The sequence below is a fragment of the Nylanderia fulva genome, unplaced genomic scaffold (genome assembly GCF_048542155.1).
Source record: "Nylanderia fulva isolate GAGA-0341 unplaced genomic scaffold, ASM4854215v1 Scaffold2, whole genome shotgun sequence".
Taxonomy (NCBI): domain Eukaryota; kingdom Metazoa; phylum Arthropoda; class Insecta; order Hymenoptera; family Formicidae; genus Nylanderia; species Nylanderia fulva.
Window position 1 is genome coordinate 8,105,410 of NW_028190263.1, and position 18,350 is coordinate 8,123,759.

Sequence of the window (18,350 nt, forward strand, 5' to 3'; positions counted from 1 at the left end):
TAATTATAATATACACATTATGTGTATGTATATTATCTCGTCGTATATATATATTATAACTCTCTCAATAAGGATAACACCCATAAAGATAATTGATAAATTAAATAACTTTAAGAAACTTATCAATCGAAAAATGTCAATATATTAAGATAAAATAAATCCGATAAAATAAAATTGCAACCAAAAGATTCACACAAATGTGGCGATTCAGAATGTTGAGACTGGCTTATTAATCTGATTTATAATTCCGAGTTCAAAGATATCTTCTCCATGGCATACGCGCAGCATGAGATTTATATAATTCGAGTTAAATTATATTTACTTTGCTGAAGCGCGGCCTCTCCATGTAGAGACATAAGTGTGGAATATTTGCGTAGCGCGATGTAGCGCGAAATGATTTAAATTCTGCGCTCCAACACTAGACGTCTTCTCTAGCAGTCACATAGAAATAGAATCGATACCACTCTACGTGATAAAACATTCAAATCTGAAAAGAGTTTCCTCTGCCACGCAGTGCGAACACAAACAAAGAAGTCCGTATCCAAAGAATGGCATGTAAGTGGACATTCTAAAAACCTCGAGGGAATTTTCTTTGAAGAGAGTTATATTATTTTTACTTAACAAAAAAAATCGATTATACAGTGAAATAACAATTAACATGTTATTTTAAACACGATCAAAAATTTGCACAAAAAAGATTAAACATTTTCTATCATATTGTTTGTGATTTTAAACTCTGTTTATTAAATGTAAAAATTGCATTGAATTGAATTTATCAAATGTGTTTAGCTAATTACAAATTAAAAGTAAAATTAAAAATAATGTTCCATTGCATACATTATTCACGATTCTAATTATTCTGTTTATTATACATACAATAAGAATTGCATTAAATGTTTGGCCGAATGTCTTTAACGCTTAAAAATAAAATATATTTAAATGATTTTGTTGTTACGGCTAATACTTTACTATATCGATAAATGAAATCTAATCAAATATTAATATAATTCTTTAAAGATGACAGTATAAAATGTGAGAAAAAAAGTTTCGAATATTTTTACATAAAAGAGAAAAGAGATTACTCATTTTATTCAACGTGCACTGACTGTACGCGTGCAAATGAAAATTTTAACATACACACACACACACACACACGCATATGTGCGTATGTGTATATTCGAATATACGCAATAAGCTCATTCTATTCAGGTTATCTCTCTGACAATACGCCATCAAAGGGAATCTCGTCAATCAATCCTCGGGCATCGGATCCTAGTTTGACTATGAAAATTATAGATTCACCCGAGGATTGCCTGAAGATGAAATGCGATGCGTTCGATAACTGTTTCGATTACTCGCGAGAAGATGCGATTCTTTCTCGGTTAATATCAAGAGATAGAAACCAGAGGGACGAAGAGAAAAGAGAAAATGTATATCAAATCAAAAGTTAGTTTTCTTTGCATCGCAGACGCTTGTATATTTTACTTAAATTGCCTAACGGAAACCATCGTATAACTACGGAAAACTATTCTCCAGGCGCATCCGATAAAGGAACCCGAGGAGTAATTGGAAAAAAAAACAGCGAACGCGAAACTTTAGACTATCGATTCCTGTACACAGATTCGAAGGCTATAGCGATATAAAGGAACCAGTTTTCTCTCTCTCTCTCGTGTGTCAAAAAAGTAGATTCTCTATTTCGAAACTTTGCTTTGATACGGAAACGCTTTAGGCGTCTTCTCCAGAAGAGGAGGTCGAAGACGTCGCGTATTACGTAATTCTATCGGAAGGCCTGCTTGTGCGCGCTACGGGGTGGTAACGTCGGGAGTGATGTACGATCCAACGAAATGTGCATGAAGGACACTGTATCACGGGGAGTCCGATGATATATCCCCTTCAACACAACCTCGAAACTCCCGGCAAGCTAGAAGGGCTGTGTACAGCGCATACAGTCCTTCTCGGTTCCTCTCCTCAGCTACTGACTGCTACACAACCACTGTCGCTCGATTACACACATCGTCGATTTGCCTGGAGGCTCCTCAAGTTGGCCCATGTTATACGTACGTCTGTGATACTCTGTGCGCGGCTGAACAAGTCTGACGCCTGACTATTGCACGCATGATATCTAGCGTGCATAAAATGCCGTTATGTAAATTCTCACGCGCGCGAGAACGTACGGGAAGGAGTTGCGAAACGTACATTTTCAGCTACTCGAGAATGAGAGAGAGAGAGATAACGCACTTATATTATATTTATCACCCTATATGCAATCATATGGTCGCATCGTATATTTGCATTAATTTCATTCGCATTTGCATTTATTGTATGCAAGTCGCGATTTCGAAATTTCCATTTAGCAAGAATTGAGCTATCAAACTATATTGAAACGTATACATTCCCTGTCGCGCATGCTTCAAATTATTAACGAGAGAAATAAGAGAGATAGTATCTTAAAGAGCAAGTTAGAAAAAAAAACCCTTGGCGTTTATTTCAATGAATTAATCGCTATAGTCGCGAAATATTGCAAAATCGGTTTTCACATTTTCAGCAATTTCTATGCAAACCTGCGGACGATAATCGATGGCTCAATTTCGTCTCTACCTTCCGTCAGGCCGAAGACAATGGCTATCCATTTTTCCGACAAATTTTTCCCGTTACCCTCTCATGTTGCCGCGCTTTGGCATGTCCTCCTCCGGTTCGGTGATCGCGGTAAAAATTTATCGTGGAAAATTGAAGTGCCACGGAATAATTGCTCGATCAGAAGCGATCAAGATTCCAGATAGCAAGCTCCAAACGATCGAGCCACGCGATAGAACCCGCCCCGATTATTGCGTGCCGTTCTGTGCCCCTCGGACTAAAAGTACGAGGACTCACGAAACTGCAACCGACCCTGTCGATTACGATATTCCGCCAAACTTTTAATTTTGAACCTTCAGCCCCTATCGTTTTCATCATTTAATATTACACTACCTAACATGTTTTACGAAAAACGCAAGGCTAACAGATTCTCTCTTATTATATGTATATTTGTATATACATGTACATTTTAGATAATGCACACACATACCCAATCAAAAAATTGTATATATGTATATGTATATATTTATTTATGCATTTTCAATTATGCATGTTAAATATCCAATATTAGAAATCGAATATATCGTATTGACGCTATTTACCCGTATTTTATAATAGTATTATTTACACGATTAAATCAACTATTTTTTGGCCAGTGGACTTACCTTTATTGGCCACATTCTGGCTTACATTATAATCGCCGATACATGAGTATAATTTTACGCTCGGATATGATCGTAAGAAATCACGATTGTTTGTTATACATCGTTAACTTTAATTTTGCTTTAATTAACATAACGCCCAGTCATCAATCAAAATAATTTCAGTGATATTTTTCTAATAATATATGTATAGGTATATGTATATATTATATATGTATTATATATAATGTTATTACTTATAATAAATTTATAATAAAATAAAATTCATTAAAATATTCATGTTAAATACATTATTTAATTGATCGATAACTTGGAATTACATCAATCAAAGTAAAGTATTTTCATATATCACACATAGATGAATAGACTACAACAAAAAATTAGGATAATCAATGTTTGTTAAAAGAATAAATTATTAATGCAATTAATAAATCAAATCACAATTAATAAAATCACAAGCGCGTTCTTTAAATAAAATAAATGAGTGAAATTTGAATTAAAATTCTTTATATCTTTCTTTAATTTATCCTTTAATTATGCAAATATATTAAAAGCATCTATCAATAGTTCTAAGTAACTTTGATCTAATTCATTTTAGTCTATCCATTTTGAGGCAACGAATTTCTCTATCTACAATCTGCAACTACGATCTATAAATTCGTCACCTTAAAATCAAATAAAAGTTTATCTCACTCACCATTGCGATGCACAACTGCGAAGTAGTTGATGTTCGAACTTACGTTGTCTGTAACACAAATGTAAAATTTAAAATATATATCAGCATTCAAATTAATTACTATTTTAAAACATTATTATTGGACGCGCCAAACTTGATATTTCATGCATGACAATAATAAACTACATATAAATATACATATAATAACATAATTTTATAAATTAAAAAAATGTTTAAGTAGAAACTTTTATAGGTTTTATATAAATATATTTATATATCTCTTAAAACTTTATACAATCTCTAAGTTTCTTTTTAAATTATTCAAATGAACTGAATTTACTAAATATAATTTATAGTAATTAATATGTATATATATAACGATATATAATATTCACCTTAGAGTTGCTCCGTCGATGCCTGATGCCTATCCTAAGGCCTCCTCCTCCTCTCAGGTTGTCAGGGTCGTCAAAATCCATTGATTAACACGCGCGATACTTTTAACGACACTCCTGAATTTGCATTGTCTGCAACATAGAAATATAAAATATAAGTTATAGCAGCACTCAAATTAATCATTATTTCAAAAAATTATTATTGACACCAAATTTTATAGCTTATCTAAGCTATTCACTAGTGAAAATTTTTTTTAAATCGGTTTAGTAGTTTCTGAGATTACCCCAAACAAATGAAACAAACAAATTTTATCTCTTTATATATTAGTAAATATGAATATAGATATAGATATAAATTAATTTAAAAATAATTATAGATATTGACTATCGCATTTATATTTATATTTTTCATATACCAGTATTATAATGATGTTTCACACAATTTAAAAAAATTAATTTTTTTATTAATATCATAGCTAATAAAAAATTCGATGTTAAAAAATATAAATTTATATATATACAGGGTGTCCCATCAAAGGAGGCCACTCCCTTTTATCTTTGAAACTAAAAGAGATAGACCATAAAAATTATATATGAAATTAAATAGCTCAAACTGAACTTTTTTGTGAGCACAGTGGTTGCTTACAAAAACTATCTATGTTTAAGCCATTTAATTTCATATATAATTTTTATGGTCTATCTCTTTTAGTTTCAAAGATAAAAGGGGGTGGCCACTTTTGATGGGACACCCTGTATGTATATTAAAACCTAAAAATAATTATTGCCTGTTGCATTTATATATTTTTGAATTTTTTTATAAATAGTGCTTCACTCAATTTTAAGCAATTTATTTTTTATTGATAGATATCACAACTAATAAAACAATCTGTTGTTAAAATTGCTATTATTATATATTTATATATATGTATATTAAAATCTAAAAACAATTATGAATATTGTCTGTTGCATATTTTCGATTTTTTTTTTAATAGTGCTTTAAATACAATTTAAAGTAATTTATTTTTTTGTTGATGTCATAACTAATAAAAAAATTCGACGTTAAAAATATAGAATATTTTTGTTTCTATGGGACAAATTTTGTAATGCAGGACAAAAACATTTGGAAAATATATTCGATAAGAATAATTTGATAGTAAATAATGGTACATGTGAACACTCACCGTCACAGACGCAGTAACAATCTCTTGTCTCCATTTATTACATATAGCCCGATGCTCCTCAATGTTCTTCGATGCTTTGGATGTTGGATGGAATTCGAAACATTTATCGGTCGAGCGAATGTCGCGAACTACGCGAAGCGAGCATTAAAAGTCGATTTCAATAGACGATGATTGAACGGAGCGCGGAGCGACACACGTCGATTACGAGACACGCACTAATCGCGATTATATAGGATAACTAAACAATCATCACTTATCGTTAGATTCGGCACTCCCGACACGCGAATTTACTTCGAGAATTTACGAACGAGGAGACGCGACGAACAAGAAGCAGCTTCGGCTTCGCGCTCAACTTCACACGATCGCGCGCACGGAAAAATATCTTCTAACAGCGTGGTGCATCGTACTGAAAGAAACATTAACAAGAATATAGACCTATATTAATGTAGCTGAAATAATGAGATTGAAGTAATAGTTGGAATTGTTCGACATTTTTCATTGGCTAATGCGTGGAAGCCGGCTCATTTCCATGGACACCGGAAACGATGGAATGCAGAGATAGTCACGAATATCGACAAACGCGCTAATTAGTCTTACGAATTAATATGTACATAAGGTTTAATCATTACTCACCATTAGATTCGGCACCCTTGGCACTCGCTGGTATGCAAAATTCACTCAAGATGAACGAGGAGACGGGAGGACGATCCGAGCCATGTATGCGTGATGCGACAACTGCGATGTATGGCATGAAGTAAGCGGTTGAATTCACGTACGTGTTCGCGCTTATATGTCACGTGGTCGCGCGCGCGGGAAAGTTTCTTAGCGGTATATTTGAACACTGAAAAAGACATTAATAAAAAAATATAAATTACTGTGTAATTGAAATAAGATTATAATAATAACACACTTGCTATTTTTATTACGTATATAATTTCAATTCACCGAATTAATAATATATGCATAATTTTAATGTGCTGAATTTCTATTATGTGCATAATAAAACTTCAAGAATTAATATAAATTTTAAAGTGTAAGACAGGCAATGAGAGCCAAATCGCGGATGACAGTGAGTTATCCCAACGAAACTAAATTTTTTCGTTAGAATTAAATACCTGTGCACAAGGCACCAAATTTTACTTGGTCACGGTCAAGATTTAAAATTGGAATAATCTCTACAAGAGATTTAATTCCATGCATCCATTGTTCCCCCCTAATTCAAGAATTAAAAATTATATATATAATGAAAAAGAAATTAAAATTATGCGCATAATAGAAATAATAGACAAATTTTTTATATATAACAATATAAAATTACATAGAAATATATAAAATTAATCGTAAAATAATATATGGAATATGTCCATACATATAATAAGATAAAAGTGCTTTTTATATATATAGTTATATAAATTTATATATATATATATATATATATAAATATTATATGTTGCATATATAATTTGACATGATTATATATGAACCCTTATAATTTACATATAAATTTATATAATTATATATAAAAATAGACATATTACACATATAATTTTACAATTAGATGTATAATTATACATTTATTTATATATAATTAATATATAAAAATACAGATATAAAAGTAGAGATATTTTATCATAAGATATTATTTTTGAAAATATATTATCCGGGAGAGCGCGAACGCAGTCCCGACTAACAAAAATTATACGTCCGAGATATCCACATTAGGGACATTCGCAAAGGTCAGCCCTAACCGTAGTGCAATGGTAAAGGCCTCACTCTGGAGGAACCACCTTGTTGATCATGGTAACCTCTACGCCAGGTAAGTATGTTTTTCTCCCGCAGTTCACCATATTTATACCTATCCAACTGAATCTTAACTGCGGGAAACACAATATATTTACAGCGCACTATAGCGGCGATTTTCGAAACTATATTTAAGAGTTTCAAGTTGTCTATATAAAGAAACAAGAATTCTTTTGCTTCGACTCTTCAACGGAATGCTTTGAAATTTTCGTAACATCAAACACAAAGAGCATTATGTATCTAAAAAGTCACAAAATAAAGCATTGAGCTATCAGCTAATAAAATTATTTAAATATATATATGTATATATTTTACATCAATTTTTTACATATAATGTAAATTTGCAAAAATGTTGCTGCTCAAGTTTCTGTATAATAATTATATATGTATATCAAGTCTTTCAGCCATATGATCTCCGAAAAAACTAATAATCCATCTCAGCACAATCCATCTTTCAATTTGTAATAATCTGTACAAAAATTATAATTACGTTAATTACATAATTAATCATTTCTATTTTTTAATAACTTATATTTAATTTAACAAATATTATTTTATACTATAGCTATATTACATTTTACATTACAATTTGATATGATTAAAATTAGAAATTATTATTTATGACACTATAATTATAAATTGTCTTACAAATAAATCGATTAAATTTAAAATGTAAAATACTATCTATATATGAGATAAAAGGACTATAAATATCAATTTTTCAAACACTTACTTGGTCTGTAAGCAATTACAACATACTTCTTCACGTCATTCTTAGTAACTGCTACCATTCGATATCTCGTGCAATGATTGTAACATAATTTTCATCATCATCGCTGTTCTCGTACATGACCTGCCAGGCTTGAATAATCGTCTCCTCTCCCAAACCGATTACTTTTTTCTCGTTATTAAAACGCTTGCAATTCAAGAATTAAAATTATGTATATAATGAAAAAAGGAAAATTAAAAATTATGTGCATAATAAAAAGTCAGCGAATTAAAATTATGTTCATAATAAAAATTCAACGAATTAAAATAATGTACATAATAGAAATTCGGGAATTAAAATTATGTACATAAGTGCATCTGCGTAGTGAAGTGCGATAAATAATTAATTATTGCAAATATAAAATAATAGAAAAAACAGTGCAGTGATCAGTGCCAAATCATATGGGATTATAGCAGATAGAGCAGCAGTGGAACATTAAAGCGGATATATTAAAGCAGAGAGGTTCAGATAATCGACTCAACGCAATGTGAGTTTATTTTCTGTTTATGTTACATTGTTCGAAAAATAATGATTGACTGTTAGGAATATAATAAAAAATTATATTGCGTTTACATATTTATAATTTAAAAATATTAATAATAAGAATACTTTTTAAGTCAGCTCTTTTAATTTTTAAAACCACAATCTACACTTCATTCTTCTCGACCAATAGAGCCAAACGCGATGTTATTGCGACAATTAAAAATATTAAATTTTTTGTTTGTTAATCAATGCATAATATATATTAATTTACAAATTTAACGCTTATCTTATGATGAATAATAAAAAAAATTAGATTAATTTTAGATGACAAATTAATTTTGATCATTATTTTCCGAACAATCAAATTCACACGTATAACTTTTAATGAAGTTTTGACTATGTTTAAAATTTGATTAATTTGTCTCTTTTCACGTCTCTGTCAAATTTACACGATACATTTATATATAACTATTTATTTAAAGAGCGAATGGAAATAAGTGTTTTAAATTTGACTCATGTACTTAACAATATTTATACTACTGGTGCACTTGATGTGGCTGTTAAAATGTTCTGTGTGTTTCTCTCTCTATAATTATATATCATACCTCTTATTGAGTTTCTAAAATAATTTACTGATGCAGATTACACGTAATCAAAATAATATATGAAATATAAAATATATAGCATTGTTGCTATAAGAATATTTAAATTAGAAAATACTATTCGTTATTTTATAATCCGAATTAAATTTTCAAAATTAGTTATACATTATAAAATAGAAAAATTATTTATTTTATCTATTTAAAAAATATGAAATTAAAAAAATTTTTTAAATTTTGAGAGAAAATTTTATATTTAAAATATATTGTTGTAATATTCTTTAAAAAATAGAGGAGAGAGAGAGGCAGCTATACAGTTTTCTTCGACTAATTATCCACGTAATGTAACATTTCTGCCATTCTCATTCGCAACATTTCATTCTTTCGTTAGAGTCATTGCTCGAATGCTGCATTATTAAAAATTAAAATTTAATCTGTATATATTTACAGAATAAATTATATATCACAAATTCGAGAGAAATTGAAAAAAGGCAAATTAAAGAAGTTTTGAATTTGATCCTATTTCAATTTTTTGAAATTGCGATTGTCTTGCAATCGCAAACTAAACCTTTATTGTCAAAAAAACTGATTTGAGTACAATATTGTATAATAACACTTTGAATAAATTTAATTAAGCTGAATAAATACTTCTCTTTTTTCAATTAACTAATATTGAAAACTAATATTAGGAAAAATAAAACTAACCTGATGAAAAATAATACTAACCTGAAAAATAAAACTAATATTAGGAAAAATAATAGTAATTTTAGGAAAAATAATACTAATATTAGGAAAAATGTGTTTTTGACAAATTCTCAAGTATTAAAAGTTAATATAAAATTGAGAAATGGCGCATGCTTCCGTTGTTCTAGTTAAAATCGTAAAAACAAAAAAAAATAAAAAAGGATATTTTTGATTTTCTGATCATTTTCTGATAATTGAATTAAAAATTATAATAAAGTATATTTCTTCCGCAAATTTCTTTTATCTTCACTATATTTTTTATGATCAATAATTAAAGATTATCGGAGCAATCATCACGTGTCAGCCCCTCTTTTTTCATTGCTTATCGATATTTCCGCGTCAGCTGACTTATTATGAACTATTAAACTTTTAGGACTTTTTCTTACTAAGCTTCGATGACTTTAAAGACATAAAATTATACCTTGAGTTATTCTGTAAAACAGATAATAAATGTCGCGATAAAATGGTGTAATACGTCATACAAAAAATTTTTATGAGACACATATCACATGTTATATGAAAATAAAAATATTTTTTTCTAAAATAAGTATCTCCTTAGTTTTATACTCTTTATTTTCTGTTTCTTCGCGTGTGAACTTATGGTAAAATATAAGAATAATCTTCCATAAAGGGAACAAAAAATCGAAACATTGTTTTTCTTCATAATTTCACTCGCCACGGTTGAATAATGATGTTCATCGAAATCCACAAATCGGCTTTCGCACGAATATTTTACGGTAATGTCCCCGAGAACGTGCGAGCAAACGTCAGTGACCATGTCGCCAACGACAAACGCCGTAGCACAAAGTCGTTTTGACGCACGCGATCGCGAAGTTTCCATTATGATGGTTCGTACGAGCTCGTCGGGACGAGCAATTCTCGTGCCTACGAGTTGCTACGTCAATCAGTCGCCTTTACGAGCACAGTTTGTTCGGTTCATGGAAAAGAAACATTAGTGTGTCGTGCTCTTCGAGCTTGCTGCTGGTAGCAACGATTGGCAATCTGACGATTTTCTAACTACAGATCGTTGTGTCCTTATTGCTTCTGATTGCATAATGACATAATAAATGTAACACAAAATTTCAACGACGTTACGACATTTTACATATGTAGGACGCGAATTTCAGATCGATTGTCAATGCGGTATTTGATCCACTTTGCAATACGATACAACTGTGCTATTTTCAGATACTTTTTGTAGGACAATGACATAGTTTAATTGAAAAGTTATTTATTTTCTACGCATAATTTACTTTCTATCTTACTATATTATTCTTTTTTTGTTGTTGCTTATTTAAAATTTCCATCGTCTTCATGTACCATATAATACATAAAGATTTATTTAGAACTTAAATAAATCGCATTCTTCACTGAAAAAAAGCTATTGATTTCAAATAAATGTATTTCAATAGTGTCATTAACATCATTTATTTGAAACAAATAAATATTTATCTGTTTTAAAAAAGGATTTTCTTATATATCAAATAAATATTTTTTCATGGCAAATCAATGTTATTAGTTTCAAACAAATGATGTTAATGGCACTATTGAAATAGATATTTATTTGAAATCAATAGCTTTTTCTCCAGTGTTTTAACGATTGATGCATTTATATGTCTATAATATAAATCTTCAGAAATTTAATTTCTTAAAAAAAAGGATATTTTTTTTCTCCTCGATCGAAAAAAGTAATTAAACTTTTCGTAAACATGTTGTAGTATGATATGAAGATTTTATTTCGTGGAAAATCTCGTTAGATTTTTTTAACGAGCACATTTAATTGGCGCATTCAAATGTATGATATTTTCAAAGATTTATATATTAAAAAAAATATTTTTTGTAATCAAAGAGTAATACACTTATTAGTAAAGAAAAAAAATCTTTTGTCTCAACCTCGCATTTAAACTCAGCTCTTCATCCGGAAGCGAGAAATGGAATCGGACCGACGTCTTAGGAACGAACTATCGGTATCAACGCGACAATAGTGGAACAATGGGGCGAGAGAAAAGGGGGTTGAGTAATCATTCGACATCAGTTAGAAACGATTCCGCCATGGCAGATTTCGCTCGTAGCGGCATAGTTAGTTGCGGGGCAAGCCAGACAAATGCGCAGTCGCCCCTTTAAAGGGAGACGTGGAAATGCGACGTGCGAGTACTGTAAGTAAGAATAAGTGAAGCCAACCAAGTCGGGCGCTGGCCGCGTTCTCTCGAATCCTTCCAAACAATACGATGGCGAGGAACGACGTTGTGCGTTGGCGTATGTAAAATTTGCTGCACACAACGCGTCACAGTCAGGTTGAACTAGGTCGTTCTCTGCACTTTTCTAAGTGGCTGTCATTTTTTTTTCTTTTTTTTTTTTTTTTTAGTAGATGCAAAGACTTACGAGATTGCAAATCGAGTGCGATTCGAGACAAAAAACGGAGAGGCAATAGAGTTGATGGATTCGTACGAAAATGCAAGAATAATTTTCCGAGTGTTACAAATGCGAACGTAGATGTAATTTAAATAAAACTTGAATAATTTTACTACAACGTACATTTATATACATATACATATATATATATATATATATATATATATAAAATAGTATTCTCTCCTGCGTTCCCGGTAAACTTCGCATAACATTTCTCTTTATTTTGAGTCAAAGGCGTCGAATATGTTCTATGGAAATTTGTAGCTGCTACTCGAAATCAGGTGAAGCAAGCATCTGTATGATTCCGGAGAAAGGATTTTATTGAACTCCGTTCTACCAATATTTATTGGTTCTCTACGAAAGGATCACGTCGACCCCTTTGAGGACCAGCGTATACATAGTCACGCATAAATATACGAATGAGATGCGAGCACATAAATATATCGAAATCATCTGACTTCCTGCCCATCTTAAGGGGCTGAGCAGGTCCGGTTTACTGAGCTGTTTAATTCGACGACGAAAAGAGGAACTTTGAAATATCTTTTACAAGCAGACTGAAAAGGGTAAGTCCCTCTCACATAAAATATATGTTTAAGGAAAATGTAAATTGCGAAAATTATAATCTCTGTAGAAACGAAAATCTTTTGTGCGCGAGATGAAATATTTTACATAATGCATATGTAAAATAATTAACTATAAATTTACATACCTATATACATATATATATATAGTATATAAATCTTAAAAAAAATTTTATAAATAGATATACATTCACTATATATAAAATATATAGGTAATATAAAAATTTATTAATTATTATAAATATTTGATTAAATATTTTAAATATTTTAAAATAAAATTTAAACATTTTCTATATGCATTATATTGTATAATAATATAAAATCGATAATTACTGCAGTAATAAACGAGTAATTAATTTTGCAAGTAATAAATAATAAATTAATTATTATATAAATTGCTTACTCTACGATTGCTCCGTTATCGCCTAATGCTTTCCCGGGTTTGCTCTTTCTCTCTTGTTCATCCCTTCTTCATAACATTTATTTTCAAAAACATGTTTAATTACGATTGCGCGCTCGTACCATCAACACAATACGGCGATAGCTCTGCACTTTGTATGACACTTTCAACATTAATCTTTACGCGACGCATACTTAATTATAATAACAGCGAACACGTAAAAACCACGATCGCCGAAACTAGGATATTGAATACATCAATTCTGCGAAAAATTAACAATATTAACAAATAATATATTATAATATTACTTGAGACATTCAATGATTTGTTCTATTACTCCGCGTTCTCGATATAAAAGAAATATCAGTCAAATATAATATTTAAATTGATAAAAACTTAAAAGCTCAATGCAAGATATTTTAATCCAAGCATGCATTAAAGAAATCATTAGCCTAATAATAATTTAAGTTCCCATCTTTTACCTCGTTTCAATTTCTATCAAAAATATACAAATCGTGAAGTACTGTCTTTAATAAAATCGTTGCCTCACTTACAAGTCGTTAACTGTAATATAATCATATAATCATTAACTATAATAAATTACTAATAATATCATGTTTAGTTTTGATATACTTTTCACGAATGAGGAATAATATGATCAGCCCACACGAATACAATAATAAGGTCACGATACAACAAAATTCAACGCTCGTACTTGCTACAGGAATTTCGTGACGTATACATGTTTATATACATATCTTTATACGAGATCGTCGTCATTCGTGTGACAAAGCTCGAGCGAACAGGTAGCGAAGCAAATAACTCCGTGCATTATTTCTCGAAACGCGGTTGAGGGTAAGAAGTGCCATAAGACATCAAACGATTAAAGCGATTATATTATTCTCTATGATTATTCGTCTGCGTAAGAGACTAATTAAGTACCAGTTAATTATAAAAGCATCTTAAATTCTTGCTCCAAGAACGCTCCCAGTCTTATTGCTGATAAATTGATTATGATTAAATACTCGGTTAAATTATTTTATATAAAATGAATTCTAAAACTATTCGCAATATAAATCACTTTATATACATATATGTATATGTATGTGCATATATACTATGCATGCGTGCGTGCGCACATTTGAAGGGCTTATTTCACGCTTGTTGTGGTCAATCCTTTTTGAAAAATGGGTCGCCTATCGATTGTGCAACGATAACAAAAACAAAGCTACAAAATCGGCTTCTCGATAACACGCGGCGAAACGCATCCCTATTAAACTTCACGAGAACGTCTAGAAACTAGAGGCCGGCAGTCTTACTATATAGAGAAGTAAAAGAACGCGAAAAGAAGCTGGACGAGGAACGGATATTCCGAGGGTCGTTTGCGAGGAAATGACGTTATTAGCAGGATAAAACATTCCCCTTCAAAGTTTATTTGTATAAAGTTATAATTGCACTCAGAGGCATAGTTTGTGTGTCGACGTTACCGTAACGAGCGTAGCTCGTATAGGAACGTAGGGAATAATCGGAGGATCTCGTGCCAGAGAGGATCAATTTCCGTCGGGAAAGCCGAGCGATTTTTTTGCCATGCATGTCATGCAAGCAACACGCGTCGCGCATCGTGTGCAACACCCTTTGTTTACGCGCGTTACCGCACCGCGTTGCGTATCGCTCGGTGGACAATCTTTCGCGTTTATCTGGCGCAAAACAATGCCCGTTTCGAGGGAAGAATTAATTGGAACGTTTGAAAACATCACCACGGAACAAGCTGGTGTCACAAAGTCGCACAGCTCGCAACCGAGTAATAAATATTATATATCCGCGCTCTCTCTCTCTGTCTCTCTTCTTACTAACTCTCATGGATATTGCATCAATTTGATGAAAAAAAAGGAATGAAAAAAAAAAAGCGGAAAAAATCATCCCCGATGTGTAACCACTTCCGAAACGGGAAAGGGACGAGTTTTCTGGTCGCGAGAGAATCAAACAGCTACCGATATGAAAGGGAATAAAAAAACGCGGGAATCTGCGGTCGACGGGCTACAGGTCAAGATACAAGGCAATATCGATTGAATATTAGGATCTGCGGGATAGGGAGGAGGACCATGCGAAACCGGTGCGCACACATTAGCCTCTTTGACTTGCTAAATAGGTTAATTTGAATGTTTAAATTCCGGCTCCGTGCAACTCAATTTGCGAGAGGACTCAGCGTCTAGTTAATTCCTTTCCTTCGCCCTCCCGAGAACCAACCCGCGGTTTCTCCCCCTTTTCTCTCGCATCAGCCACCGAAGCTGGACTGTTAACTTCCTGCGCATTTCGAGCGTCAAACATACGGAAACGTCCGGCATTTCCTCTCTTTCTCTCCTTCAAGCTCTCACGTGGCTCCCGATGTCCCTTAATTGAAGGTATTATTTGCGCTCCGATACGCCTGATCTTTTACGCATCGCGACTTCTCGATTGCCAGCCCTCGATTGCCCGATAAAAAAAAAGAGAATCAAAGTGCAAATGGAAATTCGAGCGTTCATTGCTTAACATAATTCGCGGCAAAATTGAGGAAATATGACGGAAATCGCGGTGAAAATAATGAAACCGCAGTACAGCGTAAATTCATAACGATTGAATCAATATTTTATCGGATTTGCGACTTAATTCTTACATAACTTCCTGATAATATAAAATCAAATATACTGATTAGCTCAATAATTTATTTGAAAGACTTCAGTCAGTAATATATACATGCATGTACTCTGAAAAATATTTCAAACGATAAAATGTTTTACGTAATAAATACAATTTTTTGTTCTTACATTGTTTAATTTTATTTTATTCGAAATATAGTTACCAAATAAAGTGACCAAAACTTGGGACACAACTCTGCGATGATATTATGTAATGCAGAAAATATTTGAAAAATCAGAAAAATGCTGTATACATATATTGACATATACCATACATACAAATATGTATATCAAAATTACACAACATACAAAAATTATAAATAAAAATGTATTCTAATTACAGATATAAAAGTAGAGATATTCTATCGTAAGATATTATTTTTGAAAATATATTATCCGGGAGAGCGCGAACGCAGTCCCGACTAACAAAAATTATACGTCCGAGATATCCACATTAGGGACATTCGCAAAGGTCAGCCCTAACCGTAGTGCAATGGTAAAGGCCTCACTCTGGAGGAACCACCTTGTTGATCATGGTAACCTCTACGCCAGGTAAGTATGCTTTTCTCCCGCAGTTCACCATATTTATGCCTATCCAGCTGAATCTTAACTGCGGGAAACACAATATATTTACAGCGCACTATAGCGGCGATTTTCGAAACTATATTTAGGGGCTTCAAGTTGTCTATATGGATGGATGCTCCCTTTCTTTGACGCCGCGCTACGAAACTTTCGAATCATTCGATTGATCAATCAGAACGAAAGGAACAAAAGTTCTTTTATTTCGACTGGTCAACGGAATGCTTTGAAATTTTCGTAACATCAAACACAAAGAGCATCCTGTATCTGAAAAGTCACAAAATAAAGCATTGAGCTATCAGCTAATAAAATTATTTAAATATATATATGTATATATTTTACATCAATTTTTTACATATAATGTAAATTTGCAAAAATGTTGCTGCTCAAGTTTCTGTATAATAATTATATATGTATATCAAGTCTTTCAGCCATATGATCTCCGAAAAAACTAGTAATCCATCTCAGCACAATCCATCTTTCAATTTATAATAATCTGTACAAAAATTATAATTACATTAATTACATAATTAATAATTTCTAGTTTTTAATAACTTATATTTAATTTAACAAATATTAATTTTATACTATAGCTATATTACATTTTACATTACAATTTGATATGATTAAAATTAGAAATTATTAACGTAGATATTTGAGAATCGCCAGACAGAATGTAAAAAAAAAAGGTAAGACTCTTCTCTCGACCGTACTGGCAAATATTATTTATTAAATCACAACGTTTCGACCCTTCTGATAAGGACTCAAAGAAGGGTCAAAACGTTGTGATTTAATAAATAATATTTGCCAGTACGGTCGAGAGAAGAGTCTTACCTTTTTTTATTAAAAATTATTATTTATGACACTATAATTATAAATTGTCTTACAAATAAATCGATTAAATTTAAAATATGAAATACTATCTATATATGAGATAAAAGGAAACTATAAATATCAATTTTTCAAACACTTACTTGGTCTGTAAGCAATTACAACATACTTCTTCACGTCATTCTTAGTAACTGCTACCATTCGATATCTCGTGCAATGATTGTAACATAACATGTGACAGACACTTGGAAAAGTGCGATCGTTAAAATCGCGATTCCTGGCGCAAATTGTCCGATTACCATCATCATCGCTGTCCTCCTCGTACATGACCTGCCAGGCTTGAGTAGTCGTCTCCTCTCCCAAACCGATTACTTTTTCCTCGTTATTACAGTGCTCGCAATTACACGCGGATACATTCTCATCGGACGTCGCGAAGCACAATCCGAAAATGGGCACTGCACATACAGTAATTATTACAGAATCACGAATTGCCTTTTACATCCTAAAGGTTACATTACTGTTATTTAACTTCTCTTGCACGCGCAATAATTACATCAGAGTAGGAACAACTGTGCGAAATTGCAAAATTGACAATAATGGAAAAATGATAAAAATTCAGAGTTTCGAAGTAAACTTTTTACCTAACGCCATGATGATGTATAGCGATCGCATATTTTGAGAAATGAGATGAAGCGTAAATATGTCTGTCGAGTTGCAAAGTGCAATCGAAACTGAAGCTTGTTAAAGGCCATACGATGAAACTATTTGGCATACAGTGCTGTAGCTGTATAGAAAACGTATCGTCTCTTACAAAATTATATATAATATAATTAATATAAAATTATACACACATTTTCATGGAAAAGTGCATTTATATTTCCATCGTGGAAACTCGACGTATAATTATGCAGTCGCGACATAATTAATAGCATGTTAAGTACAAACTCTCTATCTCTTGACGAACGCAAGTGCTTGTAGCCTTAACGATTAAC

The 18,350-nt window shown here is 31.8% G+C and overlaps 1 protein-coding gene and 2 non-coding genes across 5 annotated transcripts; all 3 read right to left on the reverse strand.

Annotated features, from left to right (window-relative positions):
- Positions 1-7,145: 7,145 nt before the first annotated feature.
- LOC114937166 (U1 spliceosomal RNA) lies at positions 7,146-7,309 on the reverse strand. The gene has a single exon (XR_003820840.1). It is a non-coding gene; the product is annotated as a U1 spliceosomal RNA (small nuclear RNA).
- A 9,031-nt stretch (positions 7,310-16,340) lies between these two features.
- Positions 16,341-18,110, reverse strand: LOC114937148 (uncharacterized). 3 transcript variants are annotated; one of them, XR_003820837.2, is made up of 4 exons: positions 18,000-18,110; positions 17,502-17,813; positions 16,883-17,023; positions 16,341-16,794 (listed from the first exon to the last, which is right to left on the reverse strand). XR_003820837.2 is itself a non-coding variant. In XM_029310557.2 (3 exons), the coding sequence occupies exons 1-3, from the start codon at positions 18,028-18,030 to the stop codon at positions 16,992-16,994; spliced, it is 375 nt and encodes a 124-aa protein (XP_029166390.1). In that variant the 5' UTR covers positions 18,031-18,110; the 3' UTR covers positions 16,341-16,991. The 3 variants fall into 3 exon arrangements, 1 of the variants encoding a protein (XP_029166390.1); XR_003820836.2 differs by having other exon boundaries at positions 16,870-17,023; XM_029310557.2 differs by having other exon boundaries at positions 16,341-17,023.
- LOC114937167 (U1 spliceosomal RNA) lies at positions 16,345-16,508 on the reverse strand. Its single transcript, XR_003820841.1, has one exon. It is a non-coding gene; the product is annotated as a U1 spliceosomal RNA (small nuclear RNA).
- Positions 18,111-18,350: the final 240 nt, after the last annotated feature.